The 19,607-nt window shown below is 36.0% G+C and overlaps 1 protein-coding gene and 1 long non-coding RNA gene across 3 annotated transcripts in view; one reads left to right on the forward strand and one right to left on the reverse strand.

Moving 5' to 3' along the window:
* LOC136316005 (uncharacterized) overlaps positions 1-5,506 on the reverse strand; it is a 159,761-nt gene extending 154,255 nt beyond the window's left edge. For both annotated transcript variants that reach the window (XR_010727634.1, XR_010727636.1), the window contains exon 1: positions 4,424-5,506. This is a non-coding gene — a long non-coding RNA (uncharacterized lncRNA). The remainder of the gene's footprint in view (positions 1-4,423) is intronic.
* The window catches only part of MMP20 (matrix metallopeptidase 20), a 47,745-nt gene extending 30,879 nt beyond the window's left edge, over positions 1-16,866 (forward strand). Inside the window, exons 9-10 of the mRNA XM_066247706.1 lie at positions 15,268-15,371; positions 16,766-16,866. Coding sequence (XP_066103803.1) covers positions 15,268-15,371; positions 16,766-16,866 — 205 coding nt within the window. The remainder of the gene's footprint in view (positions 1-15,267; positions 15,372-16,765) is intronic.
* The last annotated feature ends 2,741 nt before the right edge of the window (positions 16,867-19,607 follow it).

Here is a 19,607-nt window from a genome sequence, read left to right on the forward strand (position 1 = left end):
AGTTTCAGCCATTACATCTCTATTCTAAGCAGGAAGAAGGAGGAGGAGGAAGGGAGGAGGAAAGGGCAGAGGAAGGAAATGAGGTTCAATAAGTAAACCACATGGCCACACTTAAAAATAGAGAAAGACACAACTTCAAGTTGTAGACCAAGAATTTACTATATACTTATAGAAACAGTGTGTTAGGACTTATTTCTCTTAATCACTTCTCAGGTTCTTCTTTGGTCCTCATGTGTGTTGAATCTATGACACCAAAAATGTGCCAAAGGAAGAAAAATCTCTGGATATGCTTGTTGTCCGGGAAATTCTCCATGAACTCTGAGGGCTTGAGACCAGTTTTAGTGAATGAAGTGCCATGAGAAAGCTATTGAGGAATTCCTCCACTGAGGATTGAGGGTTGGCTTGGGGCCAGGGAGAACCTATGAGTCAGCATCCTACTAACTCACAGGGCAACAGCCCCCAGAAAACTGCAAAGTGAAATCTAGAAAGGGGGCTCTACCGTGCTGATGCTGTTACATGCTACATCACAAAGTGACATGCTGACCAGGGCTACTTCCCCACAGTTCATTTGCTTTTATTCCTTCCTTTCCTCTTTCTAGCAGTCCTGAATGATCCAGCCAGTTTTATTTTCTTCCCTTTACTTCCACCACTTCTGGCTAATTTCTCCTGTAGATGCTTTCCCTTGCCTACCAATAGCAGAGCAGAAGCCATACCAAGGAGTTTCTGGGCGTGCATCAACGTCATCATTCTTTGAAGTGGTCAATGTTTTCTAAATTTTATGTAAAATGGTTTTTGCAAATCTGAAGGTCTCAGTCTTTTCTGTCCTAAATCATTCTTTCAATACAGACAGACTGAAAGCAAAATTGATGCAAAGTAGGACACACTCTTCCACATTCTCTCCTTCCTGAATGCCCCAGGAGCACTGGGAATGGAACTGTTTATTTAAGGATTTTATAGTCACCATAGAGAAACAAATAACAAAAATAAGTAAAAATGAGTAGAGGTCAAAATCTTGTCTTTTAATCTTAAGTTTTAAAAAATGCATTACTAAACTATTGCATTTAACCTACATGTATTGGGCATAATTATGTGTCAGGCTCTGTACTAGGAAGTGACATCAAGAGGCATAGAGTTTGCTGCTGAAGAGCATGGGCAGGAGTAGGAGATTGTTAATCTCAATTCTAACAGCAAACATCTGGCAACCTGGATCACCTCTGTGTCACCATCTTCAAAAGGAGGTACATAGTTTCCACTTCATAGAGTTGTGGGAATGAATGAAAAAAAATGCAAAATGCCTGTTGTATAATAAGTTTTCAATTCATGTTGGGTACTATGAGTGCCCTCAGCAAGTATTACAATTGAGAGTAAGTATATGGGTAAATAATTAACAGCAATTCAAGTGCCCTGATAGAAGACTGCACAGCGAGCCGTGGGGTAAAACAAAGAGGTAATAGCCGAGATAGGATTCTTGGAGGAAGCAATCACTGACCTTCATCTTGAGAACTGAGTAGGAATTTCCCAGTCATATGGGGGAAATGGGGAGGTAGCTTCCAGGCAGAGAGAGCAGTTGAAGCAAAGGCACTGATGTGTGAAATAGCCTGTGTGTGGGGGGAAAACCTGAAGAAGTCCACATGACTGAACCATGGACTGGAATGAGAGATGTGGCCCGGGGCCTCAACCAACCTTAATCTGCCTCTGATGATATAGTAATTTAAATCCACATTAAAAAAAAGTACCAGTAAATATATAGAATTATAGAAGATAAACATATTTCTTCTCCTTTTCTATATAAAATAAAATGAATATAATAATGTTAGGCTTATAAGATATAGAAACATATTTTTCAATAATAGCACCAAGGAGTGGGATGGGAGAAAAACTGTATTAGACTAAGAAAATTATATCAGATAGTAATTGAACTAGACATCAGTATCAATAAGGAAAAGATGACCTGGACAGCACTGTAAATCAACTAGACCTAACATATATCTATAGAATAATACTTCACTCAACAAAACAGAATATATATTCTTCTCAAGAACATATAGAACATTGTCCAAGATAGATGATATATTAGGTCAGAGTACAAGTCTCAATGAATTTAAAACAAATGAAATTATACATTGATACAATGGAATAAAGTTAGAAATTAATACTAGAAGAAAAACTGGAATTTTACAAATATGTGGAAATTAATTAACATACTCTTAAATAACCAATTTAAAAAAGAAATCACAAGGGAAACTAGAAAATATTTAAAAGTGAATGAAAATGGAAACCTACAAGATTTCACGGATGCCATGAAGGCAGTGCTCAAAGGGAAATTTAAAGCTATAAAAATGCCTATATAAAAATATATCTTAAATTAATAACCTAACTTTCCACCTTAATACACCAAAGAAGAAAGACAAATTAAACCTAAAACAAAAGAAGGAAACAATAAAAACTGCAATGTAAGTAAATTAAATAAGTATTATATAAGCAACTTGAGAAAGTCAACAAAACTAAAAGTAGGTTCTTTATGACCAACAAAACTGACAAACTTCTCAGTAAATTAAAATTTGGAACAGAGGAAACTGAAATTACTAAAATCAGAAATGAAAGAGGGGACATTACTACCAATCCTATAAAGGAATACTATAAACAATTATATTCCAATAAATTAGATAACATAAAATAGACATACTCCTAGAAAGATACAAAGTAATGAAACTGAATCAAGAAGAAATAGTCTGAATAGAACTATAACAAATGAAGAGATTGAACTCATAATTAAAAAACTATCCACAAAGAAATGTCCAGGACCAGATGACTTCATTAGTGAATTCTACCAAAACATTTAAAAAACTAATACCAAGTTTTCGCAAACTCCTCCAAAAAATAGAAGAAGATGAAACACTTCCCAATTTATTGCATAAGGTCATTACTCTGGTACCAAAGTCAAACAGAGGCATCACAAGAAAATAAAACTTCAAACCAAAATCTATTATACATGTGGGTGCAAAAATCCTCCAAAACTACTATCAAAACAAATTCAGCGATATATAGAGAGAAGTACATACAATGTGCAAGTGGGGTTTCCCCCAGGGATACAAGATGGGTTTAACATCTAAAAAGAATTAATATAATATACCATATCAATAGAATTTTAAAAGCATAATTATCTCAACAGATGCAAGGAAAAAAAACATTTGACAAAATCTAACACTGTTGCATGATTAAAAATAAAACTCTCAGCAAATTAGGAATAAAAAACTTTCTCAACCTGATAAAAGGCATTGATAAAAAGCCCACAGTTGATATCATACTCAGTTATGAAAGATTGAATGCCTTCCCCCTAAAATCAAGAAAAAGACAAAAATTTCCACTCTCACAACTTCTATTCAACATTGTACTGAAGATTATACTTAGGGCAATTAAACAATAATCAATGAAAGAGAAACATCCAGATTGGGAAAAGGTAAGACCGTATTTATTTGCATGTCACATGATTTTTTATATAGAAAAGCCTAAGTAATCCTTCAAAAAAAGTTACTAGAACTAACAAATGAGTTCAGCAAGTTTGCAGAGTATGAGTTTAATATGCAAAAATCAGTTATATTTCTATTCACTTCAATGAAGAATATGAAAATGAAATTGAAGAAACAATTCCAGTTACAATAGCATCAGAAAGAAAAGTACTTTGATATAAATTTTAAAAAAGAAGTTGAAAATTTATAATCTGAAAACTTATAAAACATGACTTAAAGAAATTAAACAAGATCTAAATGGGAAAAAAATATTTCACATTCATGTATTGGAAGACTTAATATTTTTAAGATGGCAATACTCCCCAAATTGTTTTTCAGACTTAATACAATCCTTACCAAAATACCACTGACTTCTTTGTAAAAAACTAAAAAAATAAAAAAATAAATCTGTCCAGCTGACCTTAAAATTCATTTGAAAACTCATAGAACACAGAATAGCCAAAATATCTTGAAAAAGAACAAAGTTGGAGGACTCAGACTTCCCTACTTCAAAACTTATTACAAAGCAACAGTAATCAAATGTATGTGATACAACATAAGGACAGACTTATGCATCAATGGAATAAAATTGACAGTCCAGAAATAATCCCATGTAGCTATGGTCAGTTGATTTTTGACAAGGATGCTATGGCCATTATATGAGGACAAGAATACAATTAATAATTAAAGTAGAATTAAACGAATAAATAGGCATTTCATTTGTACATGTGGAGTTGGATGTGAAGGTGAGTCCCAAGGATGGAAATGCCCAGAAGAAATTTGGATATGCAGGTCTTAAACTCACAGAGCTCAGGCTAGAGAGATAAACCTGGATTCATCCATAATCAGGTAGTGATTGAGGCCATCAGTATTTTTCCATGTTTTTACAAATTCTTTGTACCAATTCTTCTCACCTCTTGGACTCGTGGTGTCTGGACTTTTTCTTGTCTGGGATGGCGCACGCAGCTCTCACTCTTCTCCCTTCTCTTCATTCTGACCACCCTCCCCCTGCCCTTCCCTGGTGTAGATTACAAAGGCTCCTTCCTCCATGAAAGCCATGCGAGCCCTGGCTGGATGGGGATTATTAACTTCAAGGAGATTTCAGTTTTCCATTTCACAAGAAAATCTCCTTTAAAAAACTTCCTGAAAACACGTAGCTCAGATACCTTTATCAATACATTCAATACATTCCCCTTTTTGCAATCTTTTCTTGCATTTTTTAAAGCATCTGTTTGTAGGCACAGCTCCTCATTCAGATATCTATGGTACCATAATGTTGCTAGTGAAGTTTAACTGTCAGTAACAATTTAACAACTATACACATTAGTAAGTATTAAATGATGAATCAAATGCCCGTAAAGGAAATAAACTTAGTTCTAGGTCAATTAATTTTAGTTGGTATTTAGATATTATCTTGTTTCACAGACAAGACCTCAGTGATGAGAAAAACATATGCAATTGATTTCAGCAGGTAGCTCATACATAGTAAATTTACAATAAAATTCATTGTTTTTCTCAACACAAATTCAGGTAATAGTTATTGATTGTGTATTGTGTATTAGGAATCTATGCGTTAGATTCCTAACACATAAATAATGCTGAGTATTTTCTCATTTTCTCTCATTTTCCCATCTGCTTTCTAAACGATCTTGAGAAATAGGTACTGTTCTTTATTTAACAGTTAAAAACATTCCATCAGAGAGATTAAATGATTACATCAAGGTCACACAGCTAAATATGAGTCATCTGAGGCTGTATTTCATGTCCTCTGATTCCAAATTCCCAGGTCCTTCCCATTTACTACATATAGTCATTCTTCATTCGCTTCACCATGAATTTATTTATCGTCAATTAAAATACTCAAGCCCAGAATTCTGACCCCATTATTTAATTTCTTTTTCTTTACCCTCGCAAAATTTGCACCATACCCCAGTCGACCTTCTTAATCTTAATTCCTTTCTTGCTATATCTCTGAACTGTCTCCAACATTCTCCGGTCCTCCTTCTCCACCTCTCTTTAATCTTGCCTACCACTGCACAATGTTATCTTGATGAAATGTGTTTAAAGATTAGGTAAAGATTAAACTCATTAATGACTTAGACCCAGACTGAATCACAGAGTTCACTTAACCTCATACTAGCCAGTCAGAGTTAAAGGCTCTTGTTGCCCCAATAAATGACAAGATCATATGGCTTGGACCTGCCCTGAGTATCTACATGTACCAGGATTGAGAGAGAGAGAGAGAGAGAGAGAGAGAGAGAGTAAGTAAATTGTCTCTCATCCTCATGACCACAATTATACAGATGAGGAAGCCAGGGCTCACAGCTCTGAGATTTTCCCCTGATCACAGAGCAAGCAAATAACAGTCAGAATTCAAAACCTGAGACATCTGACTATACAGGTTATGTTCTTTGCTCTGTAACAGAAATCTTCGAGTATTTGTGTCCAAACCAAGGGCTAGCTCATCATAAAAACTTATAGAAATGTTTTTATAAGTCCACAGCAAAATAAAAACAACAGCACAGTATTATACATAGGGAGTGGAGTTTGGTTCAGTATAAAGGTATATTATTGGCAAGAACCATCTTTTATTCTGAAATTACATCCTTTCCCTCTTTTTAGTATTAAAGTTTCTTTTCTTTGCGAAATAATGAAAATAGGTGGTAATTTTTTCAATGATTTGATGGTAATGTTCTTACTTAGCAAAACCAAAATTAGGTAACCCTAATGTTAGTTATGTAGGACCTATCTACATAACGTCTGCATAAAAGGTTCAAATGAAATATTAATATGTTATCAGCTAATCTCAAAATGGTGATTCTTGTTTCAGGCTGACACTTTGAAATAGAGTTTGTTGAAAGTAATGCTTTTTTGAAAGTAGTTATAGGATAGGAGGCAAGAGGGCAGGAAAGAAGAGGGACTCTTCAATATACAGGAGATGAAGGAAAGAAATAGTAAGTTCACAATTATGCCGAGGACTCTGCCTTGGTTTTTATAAATATGATTGAGAATTAAAATTTGCAACAGCTTCTCTAAAATTTTTTCTGATACTTTATTTACATATAATCATTACCTCTGAATAGATATACATAAGATTTTAGATGTTACCACCACCCATCTCAGTGAACTAAACAGACAGATAAGAAAAAATTCTTTTTTAGAACTTTCTATTAAGTTAATAGTCATTTTTTTCATTAAAACTTATTTCTGTATTATTTAAACTGTGTCTCTATTTGCAAGAAAGATTTTTGCTGTCCTTTCTTACTTCCCAGACTTCTCTGTCCAATTAAATATCATACAAGCAGATTCCAATTTATAATAGGCTTCTTTAGTCAGTCACTTGTTTGAAACTGAGAAGACATTTTGCCGTAAAACAATATACATGGTGCCCTGGCCAGATAGCTTGGATGGTTAGAACTTTGCACTGAAGCACAGAGGTTTGCAGTTTTGATCCTTAGTCAGGGCTCATATGGCAAGAGATCAATGTTTCTCTCTCTCTCTCTCTCTCTCTCTCTCTCTTCTCCCAAATAAATAAATTTTAAAACAATATAAATGGTGACTAAGTCCTCAAAATCACTCATAAAGGTCTGTTAAACACTCACCAAAGTAAGGAGCTATAGATATAGTTCAGCTTTGAATCCTTCATTCAGAGCAGACAAAAAGAGGGTAAAGATATGAAAGGCATTCCACTGTTTTTCCTGAGCACAGGTCAGCATTAGGCAAAGGATTCAAAATAGGTTATATTCTCTGCTATCCTCCCACTGTGATTCCCTCTGTATCTACAGATATGCCAAATGCTTCTCAGTGGCTTTGTTTTATTTTGCATTCCTCGCCCCAAATATTTAAAGCTTTCCATTATCTTCTTCACTCCCTCCAATCAAAGCTTCCATTCCTCTCTACAGCTGTCTCAGGGAAATGAGAGGAAAAAAACAACATAGTGAGCAAAGATTAACATGTAAACAATCCATACTTCCATTTTTAAATAAAGGACTCCAGATTTCAAATTCTAGAGCAAAGTGAACAAAAGAAATCTAGGCATGAGGGAGCCAATGTGCCTGAACTGTTCTTTTTCTTAATTGTTTTCTCCATTTTCCCCTAACTCCACTCCTGCTACTTTGCAATCATTCCTTCTAGTAGTGCACAGGTGCGCTGGCCCCACATATTGTGTTGACACTTCCGAAGATGAAACACAGTACAGGCTCTAATGTCTCTCCTGGAAGAGGAGTTTGGGAAAGTTAGCTTCTACTCCTATCCTCAAAGCTCCATAAAGTGCTCAGTCCTCAAAACTCTCAAGTCAGTTTCAGTCTGACTAGTTTCAACTTAACTTTTCTTTCCCAATGTTCAACTTCTGCTCAAAATCGTAAGATGGGTCCCCTAGCCTGCGTGTTTTTAGCCACGTGAGAGGCACATTTCAGGAGAAGGTGGGTGTGACCTGAAGTTAACACAGGAAACTGACTAGTGGCTCAGACACCAGGAAAAAAATTGTCTAACCTTTTGGTGGGAAAGGATTTGGGTGTCCACCCTGAGAATGACATCATTGGGAGCTTTATACTGATAAAGAAGGGACTTTCTTACACTTTAAATGTAGTCTTTTTAAAAAGGTGAAAGTCTGCTCTGCCTACATACTGAACTGATGCAAGTCATGATGATTCATACAAGTCACAGTCTTTTTTACAAAGTGGGTAATTTTGATCACAAAGAGAGGTATAAACCAATCTCTAAAGTTATCATTGAATTGTGGTTGCTGATCCAGAAAAAATATACTTAATCTATTACATCAGTTCTCTAATCTTTATAGGAAACAAAAGCAAGTTAGTTCAATTAAACTGACTCAAAAGGCAGAAGTTCTATTATTCCAGGTTTTTTTGTTGTTGTTTTTATTTAATTTATTGTGTTTACATAGATTCTAGTGTCGCCCTGAGTGCATCCCCCCTCCCCTATATTCCCCTCAACATCTCCCTTACCTCCTACCCACAATCTCCCTCCCCCCTTCCCTTCAGGTTTATCCCATTCTATCATCCCCTTTCCCTCTGTCCTCTTTTCCTCTGGTCCCTTTGATCCCTCCTCTGTCTCAATTCCATTCCTCAGTTCACATTGATTCTTCGTTTCCTCAAATGAATGAGGTCATATGATATTTTTCTTTCTCCGACTGGCTAATTTCATTTAACATAATAGTTTCCAGGTCCATCCATGTTGTCACAAAAGGTAAGATTTCCTTCTTTTTCATGGCCCCATAGTATTTCATTGTATATAAGTACCACAGCTTTTTAATTCACTCATCCACTGACGGACACTTGGGCTGTTTCCAGATCATCACTATTGTGCACAATGCTGCCATAAACATGGAGGTGCAATTCTTCTTTTGAGTCAGTGGTATGGTGTTCTTGGGATATATTCCTAAAAGTGGGATGTCTGGGTCAAAAGGCAGTTCCATTTTTAATTTTTAAAGGAATCTCCATACTGTTTTCCACAGTGGCTGCACCAGTCTTCGTTCCCACCAGCAGTGCAGGAGGGTTCCCCTTTCTCCACATCCTCACCAGCACCTATCATGTGTTGTTTTGTTAATGAGTGCCATTCTGACTGGTGTGAGGTGGTATCTCATTGTGGTTTTAATTTGCATTTCTCTAATGATTATTGATGTTGAACATATTTTCATCTGCCTATTGGCCATCTGTATGTCCTCTTTGGAGAAGTGTCTATTCATTTCTTTTGCCCATTTTTCAGTTGGATTGTTTGTATTCCTGGTGTTGAGTTTTACAAGTTTTTTATAAATTTTTATTATTAACACCTTATCAGACATATTGTCAAAGGTGTTCTCCCTTTGTGTGGTTTGTCTTTTTATTCTGTTCTTATTGTCTTTAGCCTTGCAAAAGCTTTTTAGTTTGATATAGTCCCATTTGTTTATCCTGTCTTTTATTTCACTTGCCCATGGAGATAAATCAACAAATATATTGCTGTGAGAGATGTTGGTGAGCTTACTTCCTATGTTTTCTTCTAAGATGCTTATGGTTTCACAACTTACATTTAAGTCTTTTATCCATTCTGAGTTTATTTTTGTGAATGGTGTAAATTGATGGTCTAGTTTCATTTTTTTGCAGGTAGATGTCCAATTTTCCCAACACCATTTGGTAAAGAGACTATCTTGACTCTATTGTATCATCTTACCTCCTTTGTCAAACAAAAGTGTTCATAAAGGTGTGGATTTATTTCTAGGTTCTCTGTTCTGTTCCACTGATCTATATGCCTGTTCTTATGCAAGTACCAAGCTGTTTTGAGTACAATGGCCTTGTAGTATAACTTGATATCAGGAAGTATGATACCTCCCACTTTATTCTTCTTTTTCAAGATTGTTGAGGCTATTTGTGTTCTTTTTCATTCCATATAAATTTTTTTTTGTATTTTTCTGAAGTTGGAAACGGGGAGGCAATCAGACAGACTCCCACATGCGCCCGACCAGGATCCACCTGGTATGTCCACCAGGGGGCAATGCTCTGCCCATCTGGAGCATTGCTCTGTTGCAACCTGAGCCATTCTAGTGCCTGAGGCAGAAGCCACAGAGCCATCCTCAGCGCCTGGGCCAACTTTGCTCCAATGGAGCCTTGGCTGTGGGAGGGGAAGAGAGAGACAGAGAGGAAGGAGAGGGGGAGGGGTGGAGAAGCAGATGAGCGATTCTCCTGAGTGCCCTGGCCAGGAATCGAACCTGGGACTCCTGCACGCCAGGCCAACGCTCTACCACTGAGCCAACCAGCCAGGGCCTCCATATAAATTTTTGAAATATCTTTTCTATATCTTTGAAGTATGTACTTGGTATATGAATTGGTATTGCATTGAATTTATAAATTGCTTTGGGTAATATAGAGATTTTAATGATGTTTATTCTTCCTAACCATGGACATGGTATATGCTTCCACTTGTTTCTATCTTCCTTGATTTCTTTTATCAAAATTTTATAATTTTCCAGGTACAAGTCTTTAATCTCCTTGGTTAAATTTACTCCTAGGTACTTTATTTTTTTGTTAGTGAAGGGGATTGTATCCTTAATTTCTCTTTCTGACAGTTTATTGTTGGTGTATAAAAATGCCTCAAATTCTTGTGTATTAATTTTATATTCTACCACCTTGCTGCATTCATTTATCAGGTCCAGTAATTTTTTGACTGAGACTTTAAGGTTTTCTATATACAGGATAATGTCATCAGCAAATAATGAAAATTTTACTTCTTTTTTTCCAATTTGGATGCTTTTTATTTCTTCTACCTGTATGATTACCGTGGCTAGGACTTCCAGTCCTCTGTTGAATAAGAGTGGTGAAAGGAAGCACCCCTGCCTTGGTCTTGATCTTAATAGGATTGCTTTTGATTTTTGTCCATTGATTATGATGTTGGTTGTGGGTTTATCATAGATAGCCCTTACCATGTTGAGGTATGTTCCTGTATTCCCACTTTGCTGAGAGTTTTGATCATAAATGGGTGCTGGATTTTACCAAAGGTTTTTTTTGCATCTATTGAAATTATCATGTGGTTTTCTCCTTCCTTTTGTTAATGTGATGAATCACATTGATTGATTTACAAATATTGTACCATCCTTGCCTCCCCAAAATAAATCACACTTGATCATGATGTATGATTTTTTTCATATATTGCTGGATCTGGTTTACTAATATTTTGTTGAGGATTTTAGCATCTAAATTTAGCAGGGATACTGGCCTATAATTTTTTTTCTTTGTGTTGTCTTTGCCTGGTTTTGGAATCAGAATTATGCTCACCTCATAAAAGGAGCTTGGAAGTCTTCCTTCCCCTTGAATTTTTTGAAATAGCTTGAGAAGGATAGGAGTTAGTTCTTCTTTGAATCTTTGGTAGAATTCACCTGTGAAGCCATCTGGCCCAGGTCTTTTGTTTGTTGGGAGTTTTTTTATAACTGTTTTGATTTCATTTGTTGTAATCAGTCTGTTTAGATTTTCTGATTCCTCCAGATTGACTTTTGAAAAATTATATGTTTCAAGGAATTTGTCCATTTCACCTAGGTTGTCTAATTTTTTGGCATACAGTTCTTCATAGTATTTTCTTACAATATTTTGTATTTCTGTTGTGTCAGTTGTTATTTCTCCACTTTCATTTCTAATTTTATTTATCTAAGTCCTCTCTCTTTTTTTCTTGGTGAGTCTGGTTAAAGGTTCATCGATCTTGTTTACTCTTTCAAAGAACCAGTTCTTGGTTTCATTGATCCTCTGTATTGTTTCTTTAGCCTCTATGTCATTTATTTCTGTTCTGATCTTTATTATTTCCTTCCTTCTACTACCTCTGGGATTTGCTGTTCCTTTACTAGTTCTTTTAGATGCAGGGTTAAGTTGTTTATTTGAGCTTTTTCTAGCTTCTTTTTTTTTCTTTATTTTTCTGAAGTTGGTAATGGGGAAGCAGTCAGACAGACTCCCACATGTGCCCAACTGGGATCCACCCGACATGCCCACCAGGGGACGATGCTCTACCCATCTGGGACATTGCTCCATTGCAAGCAGAGCCACTCTAGCGCCTAAGGCAGAGGCCACAGAGCCATCCCCAGCTCCTGGGCCAACTTTGCTTCAATGGAGCCTTGGCTGCAGGAGGGGAAGAGAGAGACAGAGAGGAAGGAGAGCGGGAGGGGTGGAGAAGTAGATGGGTGCTTCTCCTGTGTGCCCTGGCCAGGAATTGAACCCAGAACCCCTGCATGCCAGGTCGACACTCTACCACTGAGCTAACCGGCCAGGGCCTTTATCTAGCTTCTTAAAGTGTGCCTGTAATGTTATGAACTTCCCTCTCGGTACTGCTTTTGCTGTGTCCCATAAATTTTGAGTTGTTGTATGCTCATTATCATTTGTTTCTAGGACTTTTTTATTTCTTCTTTGATCTCATTGTTAACCCATTCATTATTTAATAACATGCTATTTAGTTTCCATGTGTTTGAGTATTTTTCACTTTTTCTATTGTGGTTTATTTTTAGATTCATGCCATCGTGATCAGAGAAAGTGCATGATATGATTTCAATCTTCTTAAATTTGTTGATACCGCTTTTGTGCCCTAATATGTGGTCTATCCTAGAGAATGTACCATGAGCACTTGAAAAGAATGTATATTCTGCTGCTTTAGGGTGAAAGGTTCTGAAGATATCTATTAAATCCAGTCGATCTAGTGTGTCCTCTAAGTCTGCTGTTTCTTTGTTAATTTTCTCTCTGGAAGATCTATCTAGTGATGTTAGTGGAGTATTGAAATCCCCTACTATTATAATATTGCTGTTGATCTCGCCCTTTATATCCAACAAAGTCTGCTTTATATATTTAGGTGCTACTATATAAGATGCGTAGATATTTATAATGGTTATATCTTCTTTTTGGATTGCTCCCTTTATCCTTATGTGGTGACTTTCTTTATCCCTTACTATAGCCTTTGTTTTAAAGTCCATTTTGTCTGATATAAGTATTGCTACCCCAGCTTTTTTTTCATTTTTTCATTTGCATTTGCATAAAATATTTTTTTCCATCCTTTTACTTTTAGTCTATGTGTATCTTTTGTTTTGAGGTGTGTCTGTTGTAGACAGCAAATGTATGAGTCCTGTTTTTTTATCCATGCATCTACCCTATGTCTTTTGATTGGATCGTTTAATCCATTTACATTTAAAGTTATTATTGATATGTAGTTGTTTATTGCCAGTTTATACTTTAAAGCTATATTCTTTTTGTACTATATTCTTTTCCCATTTTGTTCTGTTTACAACAGGACCCTTAACATTTCTTGCAGCATTGGTTTGGTTGTAATGAATTCTTTGAGGTTGTTTTTGTTTTTGTTTTTGTTTTTGTTTTTTTTTGTCTGGGAAGGTTTTTATTTCTCCTTCAATTTTAAACAATAGCCTTGATGTTAAAAAAGTCTTTGTTGTAGGCTCTTGTTCTGCATTACTTTGAATATTTATTACCATTTCCTTCTGGCCTCAAGTATTTCTATTGAGAAGTCAGATGTTATTCTTATCAGGGCTCCTTTGTAGGTGATAACCTTTTTTTCTCTAGCAGCTTTTAATATTTTCTCTTTATATCTTAGCTTTGGTATTTTAATTATGATGTGTCTTGGTGTAGATTGCTTTGGGTTTCTCTTTAATGGCATTCTCTGTGCTTCTTGAACTGGTGTGACTTTTTCCTGCATCTATTTAGGGAAGTTTTCAGCTATGATTTCATTGAACAAGGTCTCTATCCCTTGTTCTTTCTCTTCTTCTTCAGGAATCCCTATGACATGGATGTTGTTTCTCTTTAGGTGGTCACAGAACTCTCTTAGAGTTTCCTCAGATTTTTTTAACCTCCTTTCTGCTGCTCTGCTTCTGTGTTTTTGTTTATCTTGTCTTCTAAATTGCTGATTCAACCCTCTGCTTCATCCAGCCTGCTTTTAATTGCTTCTAGTGTAGTCTTCATTTCTGATATTGTATTTGTCATTTCTGACTGGTTCTTCTTTATTATTTCAATGTCCTTTTTCATGCTTGTTATCTCTTTATTTATGTGCTCATTGTTTCCATCCATTATTGTTCTAAGATCTTTCAGCACTCTAATAATCATTATTTTAAACTCTGCATCCAGTAGTTTGCTTATTTTCATCTCACTCAGTTCATTTTCTAGGGGTTTATCTTGTTGATTCATTTGGATTGCACTTCTCTGTCTTTCCATTTTGTCTGTGTATACCCTCTCATTTGGGTATGTTGTTTGTAGAGCTGGTAAGTCTATGGTTGGTATTGTCTGCCTCCAATTTTTAGCTGTGTTATTTCTAGGTCTTCTTGGGTTGGCATCAGCTGTTGTTTATCTTTTTGGTTTTTATCTTGATCTATGGACTTTTCACATATTTGTTCATTCACTGTGTATTATTTGTTTATTGTGCACTCTATGGGTGTATAACAAGAGCCCATGAGTAAAAGCCCCGATGAAGGACTTTCATCTTTTTGGTGAGCTAAAAAATTTATACATGTAGAGAATGGAAATGGAGAGAGAGAGAAGGACAGAGAGAGTAAGAAAGAGAATAATTACAGTAAATAAAGCATGAAGAATATTTATAGATTTCTTTTTGTATTTATTTATTTATTTATTTATTTTACAGAGACAGAGAGAGAGTCAGAGAGAGGGATAGACAGGGACAGACAAACAGGAACAGAGAGATGAGAAGCATCAATCATTAATTTTTCGTTGCACGTTGCAACACCTTAGTTGCTCATTGATTGCCTTCTCATATGTGCCTTGACCACAGGTCTTCAGCAGATTGAGTAACCCCTTGCTCAAGCCAGCAACCTTGGGTTGAAGCTGGTGAGTTTTTGCTCATACCAGATGAGCCCATGCTCAAGCTGGCCACCCTGGGGTCTCGAACCTGGTTCCTCTGCATCCTAGTCCGACGTTCCACCCACTGCGCCACCACCTGGTCAGGAAGATTTCTTTTTGAAATGCAATATTTTTTAAATTATGGAAACATGTTACTATAATACATAGAATAACTTATTCTAATCCTTGTATCTGGTAACTTTTTAAAGAGACTCTTTAGAGAAAGTGTGCCCAAATTCTCAGGAACCTGGGAGAGTAGTGATAGAATATATTTGTGTGTTTGCGTTTGTGTGTGTGTATGCGTGTGTGTGTGCGAGAGAAAGAGAGAGAGAGAAAAAGAAATTTAATGTAAATCATAAACATCCCTGGCTAAATATGTTTGACCAACATGATGACACCTACAACCAATGAAAATCTGTTTTATGAAATAATATTTCTTCTAGTTATGATGAACGAAAAAGAAAAATGGAAAAAGACTATCCAAAAAATACTGAAGAAGAATTTTCAGGAGTAAATGGCCAAATAGATGCTGCTGTGGAATTAAATGGTGAGTGTTTTCACTATAAACTGTCTTTGTGGGAATTGTAAAAAGAAATCTGGGCTCTGCTTTAACATAACAAAGAATAGATTTCCAAATGGGAATTCTTCATTCTTACCTTTGGTGCTGAGTCCCTTATAAATTTACCTAACCACATTAACTACTAGAATAAAAATAACTATAAAAGGTCTGCATTGTGGTTTGCTTTGAGAATAAAAAAAATGTTTTAAAAATATTGCTTCAGGCCCTGGCCAGTTGGCTCAGCATTAGAGCATTGGCCTGGTGTGTGGAAGTCTTGGGTTTATATGCAGGCCAGGGCACACAAGAAAAGCACCCATCTGCTTCTCCACCCTTCCTTTCTATCTTTCTCTTCCACTCCCACAGCCAAGGCTCCCTTGGAATAAAGTTGGCCCAGGTGCTGAGGATGGCTCCATGGCCTCCACCTCAGGCACTAGAATGGCTCTGGCCTCAACAGAGCAAAGCCCCCGATGGGCAGAGCATCGCCCCCTAGTAGGCATGCCAGGTGGATCCTGATCAGGCACACGTGGGAGTCTGTCTCTCTGCCTCCCTGCTTTTCACTTCAGAAAAATACAAAAAAAAAAAAGTTTACTTAGTGAAAATTACCATTTTTATCTTTAAAATGCATATGCTTTGAACTTTCCAAGTGCCTTTTCCCACTCCAGCACTCAACTCCTAAAATTCAACACATAGTTGGGAAAGGTGAATTGAATTGAACTGGTTTGAATAGATTTAATTGAATCTTTTGAACAAGTGAGTCAACATATTCTTTTTAGGAATATAGCACAGAGTTGAACACTTCAGAAATGTGAAGACAGTTCCAGATATGGTCTCTGCTCTTGCAGAGTGGTCAATATCTTCGGGAAATTCCTCTTCCTCCAACATAGATGAAATTACTAGAAAACAAGACAGTCTATAATTTGGTATTAAATTGTGTGGTGGCTTTTACAATTATAGCAAGAGTTGATCCAAGAAAGAAAAGATCAGAACTGGCATTCGTAGTTGCAAATTTCATGGTGGAACTGTAGCTGGGTTTTAAAGAACAGGTAGGAGTTTGACTAGGTAAAGAAAAGTGGAGGGAACTCTCTGGAGGAGAACAGCCTGAACAGAAACACCAAGCATAATTAAGCCTGACCCATTGGATGACCCCAAAGAAAATGCTGGACCTGGTTTGAATAGAGAACAAGATGGGAGATGAATGAGGAGTTAGAGCCGTCAGGATCTAGGGCTCAGTGAGAACTGTGCTGCCGACTTGCTAACAGCCACCTGACATATTCCCAATTCCCCTTTGGTATCACCTCAAAAAAGTTACAATTACAAATCCTCCCATTTATAAATTTGCAAGTCATTTTCAGTAACCACAATTTCAACTTTTTCTCTTTTAGGCTACATTTACTTCTTTTCAGGACCCAAAGCATACAAGTATGATATAGAGAAGGAAGATGTGGTTAGTGTGCTGAAGACTAGTTCCTGGGTTGGTTGCTAAATAAAAATGTCTAAGTCTTTTCTAAGAAATGGAGATGACTGCAAGCAGCTGGTAACTGGATCTAAGGACTAAAGCGGAAATTAGGGTAGGGATTCTTCCCATGACCTTCAATTCTAAGGGTACTTTAGAGTTTATTGAAAATAATTATGCTTCTAAATTTTTCCATAGTTGTGGATTCATAATTTTAATCCAAATAAGAAATTCCTATGTGGCAACTTCACACTAAATCAGAATCAACACAATGAACCCTTCTGTTAAACACTCATTATTTTTTTCTTACCTAATATCCTGAAGCAAATTGATAACTTTGGATTTTATTTCCAAGAAGAGCCTACTTGTGGATTCTCTGGCATGTATTATAATTTTTTAAATAGGAAATGTCATTACCATACAAATTATAATTATTCTTCACTAGTAGTGGCTTTAGTGGCCTTAACATTTATGATAAATATGTTTATTCTTGTGTGTTTTAAACGTATCACAAACAAAATACTGTGTAAGTATTGTTTCTCATTGGTGTTTGTTTGTTTAACTGTGTATTCACTGGTCTTTGAAGTAGGTTATGGCAGGAGAACCTATTCAAATGAATTTCATACTAGGAAAGATAGGCACCTTGCAATGGGAAAAACTTGTATCAAAAGCCAATTAAATGTTGTATAAGAGCAATTCTCATTTCTCTCTTCAGTTAATATTTGCTAGCTTCTATCATATTTTATTTGGCAACAAATTTTATGTGCCTATAAAAAAACTTGAGATAGTATTGTGAGTATACAGACTTAGCGTAAGTAATAGTAATTCACTCTATTTCTTGTTTCTTGATAATAAAATACCCCCAATGGAACCCATTAAGTGAGGCTCTTATGAACAGTTTTTCATTTAAGAGAGTTCACCTTTTGTTTCAGTTTTTCTTACTTTAAGCTAAACCTTTTTTTGCCCCTACCTAGTCATTACACAGATAATATACAGTTGTCTGTCATTCTTACAATATTTTTAAATTTTTCCCTCTAGAATGTAAGGATTCTAAAACATGTTAGTGGTTCTAAAATTAAATGATAAAATACATTTAACACACTTCATAGGCTGCCTGGAACATCTGCAGTATTGCACAGATGTTAGCTATAATTGTTATTATCTTGTTTGATACACCTTCTAAAACACTTTATGTTAAGAAGGCATGGGACAGTTACTTAAAGATACTCTAAGCTTTCCACTTGGTTTACATTATTGAAAGTGGCTATTGCCAGCCCAAATGTTGAATCTTTGACTGTTGAAGCAAAGTCTAGGTTGCTTGTTTTCTAGTGTCAGTTGTTGTTAGAAAAGTCACTTTTACAAAAACAGTCAGCTGAGAAGAACTTCTTAATGTCAATAAACAAGGAGGGAAGATGGACTGGCAGTTTCTCAAAAGGCTAAACCTAGAGTTAGCATATACATAGCCCAGAAATCCCACTCTTAAGTGTATTTGTATGATAAACAAAAACATATGTCCACACAAAAATATGCACACAAATGTTGACAGCAGCATTATCCATAATAGCCAAAACAGTGGAAACTTCCATCAAATGTTGAATGAATTTTTTAAATGTGATAAATTCATACAATGGAATATTATTCAGCAATAAAAAGGATTAATACATACTACAACATGGATAAATCCTGAAAATAATACAATAAGTGAAAGAAGCCATACACAAAATGGCACATGTTGTATGGTTCTATTTATATCAAATATTCAGAATAGAAAGACTCCATAGAGACAGAAAGCTGACTAGTGTTTGTCAAGACTTGAGGAAGAGGGAATGGGAGGTAACTACATGGGTATAGGAGTCTTTTGTGGGGTGGTGAAAATGTGCTAGAAGTGATAGTGATGGTTGCACAACTCTGTGAATATACTATAAGCCATTAAATTGTACACTTTAAGTGGATTAATTGTATAGTATGTGAATTATATCTCAATAAACATGTCATATTAAAAATAGTAATAAGCAAGGAGCTCAAGTTGCTGTGATGATCTATGCAAGATGTGCAGTCTGGCCCGTTGTGACAGGGACCACCCAGCAGTGAAGTGTCAGACAGCAGATATCTGCTGCTGAGCCCCACCAGCCTCCTGTGCCTTGTGCTCAGTGCTAGCCCAGGAAAATGCACGTTTCACACACTTCACTAAATAAATTGATGTCTCTAAAAACAAAAAAGCATGTGCTCTGAGGTCAGAGAGGCTAGAATCAAAGCCCAGGTCTTCCAGTTTTAGCTGTGTGATATTGGTCAAGTTCCCTAATCCCTGACCCAATTTTCCCCCTTGTAAAATAAAAATAAGAATAGATCTTATCTCCTAAGGATAGTCAAAGGTTTAAATACAGGGTTGGGCAAAAGTAGGTTGTGCACACAGAAAATAATAAAATAGTTAATAAATTATAAAAGAATAAACTCTGTCACATACTCATAACTATCAACCTGCTTTTGCCTAACCCAGTATATGAGTCAAAACATGAAAAATTCTTAGATAGTCCCTGGTACCTATAAGAAACTCTATAATTGTTTTTGAAGCAGTCAGAATTCATTTTGTTTTGATATTATGGAGGAAATGTATATATCCTTTGAGATAGGTGAAGACGTGATGAACTGTAGCACAAAGATTGATAACCAGTGACCTGAATTTTCTTTTCCAAATTAAATTGATAACCAAATAATATACTGACTGTGGTTAACCTCCATTCCCGAAAAAAATAATTCCTACAAATCATCAT

This window comes from Saccopteryx bilineata, chromosome 1 (genome assembly GCF_036850765.1).
Source record: "Saccopteryx bilineata isolate mSacBil1 chromosome 1, mSacBil1_pri_phased_curated, whole genome shotgun sequence".
Taxonomy (NCBI): Eukaryota; Metazoa; Chordata; class Mammalia; order Chiroptera; family Emballonuridae; genus Saccopteryx; species Saccopteryx bilineata.